This window comes from Branchiostoma belcheri, unplaced genomic scaffold (assembly GCF_001625305.1).
Source record: "Branchiostoma belcheri isolate BF01 breed outbred unplaced genomic scaffold, Haploidv18h27 scaffold803, whole genome shotgun sequence".
NCBI classification, from domain to species: domain Eukaryota; kingdom Metazoa; phylum Chordata; class Leptocardii; order Amphioxiformes; family Branchiostomatidae; genus Branchiostoma; species Branchiostoma belcheri.
In genome coordinates, this window is record NW_017804469.1 from 2,670 (window position 1) to 11,276 (window position 8,607).

The 8,607-nt window shown below is 38.7% G+C and overlaps 1 protein-coding gene across 1 annotated transcript; it reads right to left on the reverse strand.

Annotated features, from left to right (window-relative positions):
• Positions 1 to 474: 474 nt before the first annotated feature.
• Positions 475 to 2,025, reverse strand: LOC109486530 (vitamin D(3) 25-hydroxylase-like). The gene is made up of 2 exons (XM_019790368.1): positions 1,315 to 2,025; positions 475 to 632 (listed from the first exon to the last, which is right to left on the reverse strand). The coding sequence occupies exons 1-2, from the start codon at positions 1,697 to 1,699 to the stop codon at positions 475 to 477; spliced, it is 543 nt and encodes a 180-aa protein (XP_019645927.1). The 5' UTR covers positions 1,700 to 2,025.
• Between the last annotated feature and the right edge of the window lie 6,582 nt (positions 2,026 to 8,607).

Below are 8,607 nucleotides of genomic sequence, written 5' to 3' on the forward strand. Positions count from 1 at the left end.
CATAGAATTTGGTTGATAATTGCACACGCTACAGCGTTGAGAATAGGCCAACCCCCCTGCCCGCTCAGCGCGGTCTCACGAAGGTATGTATCCGCATAGGGTTTTAGCGCGCGGCCTAGAGGGTTTCCGCATGTGGTGCCCAGCGTAGGGCGGGGAGGGCGTGTGCCGGGGACGGGCTAACCAGGGCCCGTGGCGTTTACTAACTCTCCCCGACGGCCAACGAGGATGGCTCCCAGGGTAGTCAGTTCTATTCTGACTTTTCATATCACATGTTAGAATAAATGATTCCTCATTACTGTACAGGTATCATCATTGACTCAGTACACAGTACACGAAATAGGCCGGAAGAGAAAAAAATATAAATGTATAATATGATTGAGGATAAAGCCCATCAACATACTGCCCATGGGAACGGCCCAGTACTATCGCACAAATATTAGAGCGGAAAAGTTCAGGATTTTACATGGTTCATCCTCAGATTTGTCTTACCCTGTTGCGGAGACAGCTCGCCTCCTCTCGGATTTTCTCCTCAATGCTGCCAGTTCCGATCTTCATGCCCAGTTTTCTCATGACGGCGGTGGCAAACTTCTTTCTCTGTCTGAACTCAGGTCCCCAGCGCGCAGTAATTATGTCTACAGGAACAAATAACATATCTTTAACATGTAATTCACTACCATACATATCACATCTTCAATGATGCTGCTCACAGGACACCAGACAACATTGACCCTTTCTGTCACAAGATTGACAGAAGAATATAAGAAGTATATTCACGACCGTTATAAGAATGCCCTAGGTTTCTGTTGTAAGTTTTTATAGTTTCTTTTCATTTATTTTATAGTTAGGCCATTTTGATTTGATTATATGGATTACATCCGCGCGCGCATGAATTTTCGGCCGTTTCAAAAAAAAGTTTTCAACCATTCTGTAAATCGTACAAAACAGTTGCAGAATGAGCAAAAATATACCGTAAGTTACAAAAAAAAAACATACCAATGTCGTAGAATGCCAAAATCAAACGAAAAAAGACGAAATTGTAAAGAAATGAACTTGAAGACTAGATTATTCGCCAAACCATATTCTGTCCCATTTGTTCAACCCTCATGACCACGTAGATTTCATAATGAAAACAACTTTTTTTTTTGCAAAACTTTTTTATTCGCATGCGCGCATCAATTTTGGGGATCCCGGAGGATGTCATCGATGCATCCATATAATCAAATCTACATGGCCTTAGACTTACATGTAGATTACTTTTAAAGTTTTATCATTCGACTTATGTGAAGAAAAGCACACAGTGAATTACAGGTTTACCTTTTCCAAAATCAACCATCGCATCAAGCAGGTACATTGGCGGCCTGGAGGCGAACAGCTCGGACCTGTCCACGAGCGCGTCCTTGACGGCGGTGTAGCCGTTCAGAACCACCACATCTTCCATCCCCATCCTGACGGTGAAGACGTCCCCGTACTGCCGCCCCCACGCCGTCAGCTTGAGGTGAGGCGCTCGGCCCAAGGCGAGGAGGTGCCCGAGAACAGGCACGCGTCCTGCGGGGTAGGGGGGTAGGTTTCTGCGGCGCTTCAAGAGGAAACACGCCAGAATGAAGACCGTACAGAAGACAAGAAAAGACTGCAGATTCAGCCCAGAGATCGTCAAAATCTCCCGGACGGACTCACTTATCCAGCCGACGATGGTGGCCATGTTCCCAAAGAATGCGCAATTACACCCTTTTGCCGTGGTAGTAAGAAAATGGGTGGAGAAACACTATGGTTTGTGGGGATTAAGCACATTATATATACCTTCACAGACCAGACATCCTGTATTTCAACGAAAAACAACAAAAGACATGTTTGATCCATGAAACAACGGGAGGGGCTACTTCCTATTTGCGTACATATACAAAGAGAAGGTCTATTTGCTAATATTTTGTTAATGTCAAAGCCAGTCGGGTGTAACACTGGTACCCTCATGCAGCCAAGCTGTGATATGTATATGGTCCTCACCTACGTGTACATACGAGCCTTTACAGACCAGACATCCTGTATTTCAACGAAAAACAACAAAAGACATGTTTGATCCATTAAATAACGGGAGGGGCTATTTTCCTATTAGTAAACACTTGATCCGTAGTGACGTAACATCCGCTCTTTTGTTGTGAAAATGAACACGACCGAGTCAGGAAACGCGTAACAGTTTTAGAATAAAGAGGAGAACAAAGCTCAGCACGCAAGCTTGGCATCTTATTAAGAGATTTTTGTCACAACAGGTGATGCACAAAAACGATCGTCCAGGAAAGGACGAAGCACCTAAAACTAGGTTCATTTCAGTCTACAGTTACATCTGTTCTATTTTGTGATGATAGATAAAGATAAGCTCTATCTAATTTAGAGGCGGCTATTTATATAACATTAAAGAGTGGAACTCCGAGGGAGTGATCTAAGTTTGTTTACGATTTAACCCTCAAACACCCGAGCTATTTCAAGTTGTGACGTTAATGCCCGAACGGGGTCCAAATGGACCCCATTTGGTTTCTTTCAATTCTATATTCCTCTTTGTATTCTTTCCGTGACCTTTGCACATATATTGGTTAAACATATTAAGATGTTTATTTTGGCATGATTAAGTGTTAAGAAATTCCCGATCATTATCATAATTATGCAAAAATAGGTTGAGGCCTGCAGGCATGAACATGGGGTTGACCTTTGACCTCATATGATTGTAAAATTGTCAAACCTCTGAAAACCTGATGAAGTAATTCCTAAGGTGGAGGTAACTTGGCAAAATGCATAATATCAAAGCAATAATGCTTCCTTGAAGACATATTGAGGACATCCGAACAATCCCGTGTGTAGGAAAGTGCAAATACATGTCTGGGGTCCGTTTGGACTCCAGACGGTCTTACATCAGACTTCCATTGTTATTTTTACAAATTTGTGCCGATGTCAAAAAAATTTAGGAGAACTTGTAGAAGAGGTTTACTGACAAAGCCACGGGAGGAATTTTTTTAGAATTAAAAACATTCAAATCGCACATAAAATATACGTCTGGGGTCCAAATGGACCCCGTTCGGGTGTTTGAGGGTTATTAATCAAACCTGACCCGTGAATTTAAAAAAAAAAGATTACTCATGATAGCCAAGATCAGGAGTAACTGATCAAAGTGTTAAACTGAACGGGATGGACTCAATCAAGAAGAGGCCAAATCGGGACTAACAATGTGAAACACATATTACGAATTTTCAACACATTACTTCATTTGCGTACATATACAGAGAGAAAGTCTATTTGTTAATATTTTGTTAATGTCAATGCCAGTCGGGTGTAACACTGGTACCCTCATGCAGCCAAGCTGTGATCTGTATATGGTCCTCACCTACGTGTACATACGAACCTTTACAGACCAGACATCCTGTATTTCAACGAAAAACAACAAAAGACATGTTTGATCCATTAAATAACGGGAGGGGCTATTTTCCTATTAGTAAACATTTGATCTGTAGTGACGTAACATCCGCTCTTTTCACTGCACGAAAAATGATATTTAAGCATGCTTAATGGTGTTCGTAAATAAGGCTTACATATTTCAAAATAATTAAGCATTATTTAAGTCACACTTAAGCCATCGTAAATGCCACAATCGGCAGGCAATCTTTACACTCTCTGAAGGAACAACGTAAAGTCTACTTAAACATAAACTTATCCTTACTTGATCTTTAAGGTCGCTTAATGTTGCAGTAAAGATAAAGCACTGATTTGCAGCAGTGTACTGCACATGTGTACTTGACTACGTTTTAAACATGAAGACCTAGATAAGTATGACTTTAGCAGTATACCTTAAATTGTTTTAGATAAGATGCATTTAAGTGTGCGTAACGTTAGCTTAAAAATGAATATTTGAGCTTATATTGAGCTACATGTACGTAAATTGGGTGTCGTATGGGTCAAATATGGGGCCCCTTTTGACTGCACGGTGAACAGCCCGACACGGTCCCTATGCTCCAGTCCGACCGGCATGACCTCTCGTGACTGTACGGTAAAGGGATCTACACGGCCCCACGCGCTAGCTTGGGCCTGCCGACAGTGAGACCTCTTGTAACTGCACGGGAAAGGTATCGACATGGCGCCGCGTGCCTGCTTGGGCGTGCCGACGGCATGACCTCCCGTGACCGCACGGTAAATGGATTTAGACGGCCCCACGGGCCAACCTGGGCGTGCCTACGGCGAGACCTCTTGTACTGTACCGCGGGAAAGGTATCGACAAAGCCCCACGCGCCTGCTTGGGCGACGGTATGACCTCCCGTGACGGCACGGTAAATGGATCTAGACGGCCCCGCGCGCTTGCCCAGGTGCTGTCTGCAAATACCTGACCTGTACTGTACTGTACTAAAACCATCCGCTCCATACATCTCCCAAACAAGATTTTGAAATAGCGAATTCCTCAACATTATGTCGCTCTATTGCAGGTTATCGCAGACTTTTAGGGCAAATTCTCTGTTACTTAGAAGTTCGCAAGGATTTCTTGCCTAGCCTAGCCTCGCACACAAATGCTGGAAACCCGGCCAGGTTTAGCAAATACCGGTCCTGTACTAAAACAATAATTTCATCCGCTCCATACATCTCCCAAACAAGATTTTGAAATAGCGAATTCCTCAATATTATGTCGTTCTATTGCAGGTCATTGCAGACTTTTAGGGCAAATTCTCTGTTATTTAGAAGTTCGCAAGGATTTCTTGCCTAGCCTGGTCTCGGACACAAATGCCGGACGGGTCACACGCACGCCTACAGCACATTACTTAATTTCAGAATTCGTCCTTTTTTTTCTCGCACTGTAAGCTTGGCAACATTTTATTAGCCGAAGACATCACACATTATAAACCTAAGTATTTTGTATTCCTTAGTAACAATATATTTGAAATCCCTTAAAACTTTTAAGGTCTCATTACTATTCTGTGGTGTATCTATTTAGAGTAAACAGAAGAGACGCTCGGAACCAAAGTTGGACAAACGAAACCTTCCCAAAAACAGCATCATCTATTGTAACCTGGCCTCCTTGATAGTATATATATCGCCTAATTTTGCTTGATTTTTTAATTACAGCGATCAGGTGGTGTTTTTTTTTTACTTTATTGACAAAAGGAACAAAAATACATACAGTGTGACACATAGGACAAGCATTGTACAAATACAGAGATAAATTCCTAAAAACTTTACACTATGAAGACAAATCCTTATCGTCTATGTTCAAAACTTGTAAAGTGAGGTACATCTGTACATGCATTTGCTTTAAGTTCATATTGTACAAGTAATACTCCTCTCATGTATGGCCTAAGGTCTATATGGGTGATGCTTTAAACACCACATGATTTGGGGAAGACTTGAACGTTTTTAACTGTGTTTCTCTCCATTGGATTCGTATTGGAAACCTTACCATTTTGATTATTACTATTGGCACTGTTATATAGGCCATAACTGCCATTATTAGTTATTATTACCGAGGGAAAACATCTATTTCTTTTATGAATCACATACCACAATTGTTATGCAAAGACACGAAAACATAGGGTACACATGCAAACATCAAGGTGTTTTCTAACAGAACCAGGTTGACAAACACTCAGAATAAACATAATCATTTTTACAGTTTTACTTTGCATCGATTAAATTCCATACATGCAGGTCCCAAAGGAAAATGTTGAAGATGTCATCTCTCATTAATTCCAACTCATTATCTTTATATCTTACCCATGATTTAAAAATTGCAAATTCTGCTAAGGTCACAATTTTGTTTACAAGGTAATTAACTTTTGACCCATTATTAAATTCCCAGAAAAACCATTGACTTAACAACTTTTATCTTAATCCCCCTCTGAAATAGTACACTGTCTATTTTCTGCCAAAAAGTCTCAAGCCTTTTACATTCTATAAACATGTGCATATATGTCTCCTCTACATTACATATTCTACAAGTAGGGCTGTATACTTCGCCTGTCTGGTCTTTAATCTTCCATTTGTTCAGTTTGGATTTACATGGCAAAATTTGGTGCAAAAGTTTAAAGTTGAATTCCCTAAGCTTATTTTCATTAATATCTACAGTTAAATTTTTCCATATCAGAATTTTTATTTAGAATAGAGACATTTAGCACCTCCCCCAGTTATCAATGCTCTTTCTTTCTCTGAATATTTGTTTACTTAAGTGACAATAAATAGTTTTCGATGAGGCTTTCTCTATGGGTACAGATTTGTGATGAAGCAGTCCAATCTGTGTTGATTGAGTTTCAAATTCAGCTGTATCTAGTTGATTTAAATACCGAGCTAATTTTGTTTTCCATACTTTTGGTATTGCATTTAGAAGGTTATTTTGTTCAGCCAAGAAGTTTTTAGTGTCATCTAATATCTCCATTAGAGTCCTTGCTGATATGAATTTACCACCATGAAAAATATGTTTTATCTGTATTAGGCCTGCATTTACCCAGTTTTTATAGAACAAAGTTTTATTCTTTAAGATGATATTATGATTTCCCCAAATTACTTCATTAAGAATTTCCTCTACTGTTTGTGGTTGCTTTTTAAAACCATCTCTTGCTTGGTGCCAAGCAAGGATAACAGATTTATAGAAGTTGGGTAGTATTGATGTAACCGGATAGTGGTCTTTATTTTAAAGTTCATTTTAAAGATCAAATTATCTTCCCCATAATCTTTAAGGTAAAAGTTAGGTATCAGTTTCCAGGGTGACATAGGTCCATTACAGAATCTCCTGACCCATGAGGCCTGTAGACCTTGAATCTGACATCTAACATTAACCATTTTTATTCCACCTTCACTGTAATCACCAATTATACTGCTTCTGGAGATTTTATCTTGTTTACCTTTCCAAAAATAGTTATATAATATCCTTTCAACCTCCTTTATTGCCCATTCTGGGGTATCAATATTAATGAAGTTATAAATTAGTTGGGACAGTGCAAGTTGTTTAATGATTATTACTTTACCATACAGGGTTAGTTTTTCCACAGATTAAGGGTGTTCTTTAACTTCTCTATTTTCTTTTCCCAGTTTAAGAGTTCACATACACTCGGGTTGTGGCCAAAGTACACCCCAAGTGCTTTAATTGGTTCTTTAGTCCAATCTAAATCTAAAATTCTTTTATCATTTCTCTCCCACACACCTATCCACATAGCCTGGGTTTTAGTTTTATTAAGTTTAGTTCCAGCTACCTTACTGAAATTAGTTATAACCTCTACTGCATTTAGTATTGAAAGTTCATCAGCTAAAAATAATGTTGTGTCATCAGCTACCTGACTTATTTTTAATTCCTCACTACCCTCATTATGTGGAACTAAAATCCCCTTTATGTCTTTAGATGTCCATATCTTATTGGCCATAATCTCTGTTACTAATATAAAAAGCAAACATGATAATGGACAACCCTGTCTTATACCTCTATTTAATTCTATGGACTCTGAGATCCAGCCATTATTCAATATATTGCAGCATGTATCCGTATATAGTACTTTTATCCATTCTATAAATGCTGGGCCAAAGTTGAATTTGTGGAGGGTTTTGTACATGAAATCCCTGTTTATAGAATCATAGGCTTTTTCAAAGTCTAAGAATAATAAAGCTCCAGTCTTTTTCTCATGCTTAGCATAAAAGATTATGTCATTTATGATTCTAATGTTTTGTCCAATGAATCTTCCTTTAACCCTAAACAGTACACCTGGGGTCCGCGCGGACCCCAGCACTATATATTCTGTAATATCTTTTTTGTTTCTAAAGATTTTTTTCTGAAATTTTAGGTAATTGTCACCCACAAAGTTGTCTTTCAATACAGTGCAGAAAACTCCGTTTCTACCATTTATGAAAAAAATTATATCTGATTTTCTGTTGGGGTCCGCGCGGACCCTAGCCGGCTTTCGATCATATTGGACACACTGGCGTTCTTATACATTACCTTATTTCCGTTTTTATATGTTTTTATGCACTCATCGTATGTCTACCAAGTTTTCAGAGAATGGTGTAATAATAGAATTAAATTTTAATAACTTAGGTGTAATTCTGACATCATATGACGTCAGAGCTAATAATATAGTCCGCCATATTGGATTTTGACCAATGACGTCATCAAATTAGCATATTCTATGCATGTTAAATGATTTAATTTATATTTAATTATGTAAGATGTTATTAATGTTGGAAAAGAAGTGTAATTTAATATAAAACTCAGAAAATTTTTATGTTTAAACCAAAATTACTTCTATTTTCAAAAAAACTGCCTGCTAGAAACCCGTTGCCATGGCAACACAAAAAAACATCAACTTACTAGTATTCAACTAATATGAACTTTTTTTCAGTAGACATTTTAGGAAAGGTCTCCAAATTTGATACTTCTAGCGCAAGCCGTTTAGCCGCTATCTCAGATCAAAGTTGGGCCTCAAAAGCCCCTTCAGTCTGAAATGGGTTTAAAAATCGGGTATTTCTTCTTGTTTTCTTTTCTTCACCAAAAAATAGAAAAAGTTCAAAGTGTACGATTTTTGTATGTTAAGTGGACACAGAGGTTCCCACATCAGTTTGCAAAACAATTGAGCTGGTAGCATGTTGATAATTTCTAAA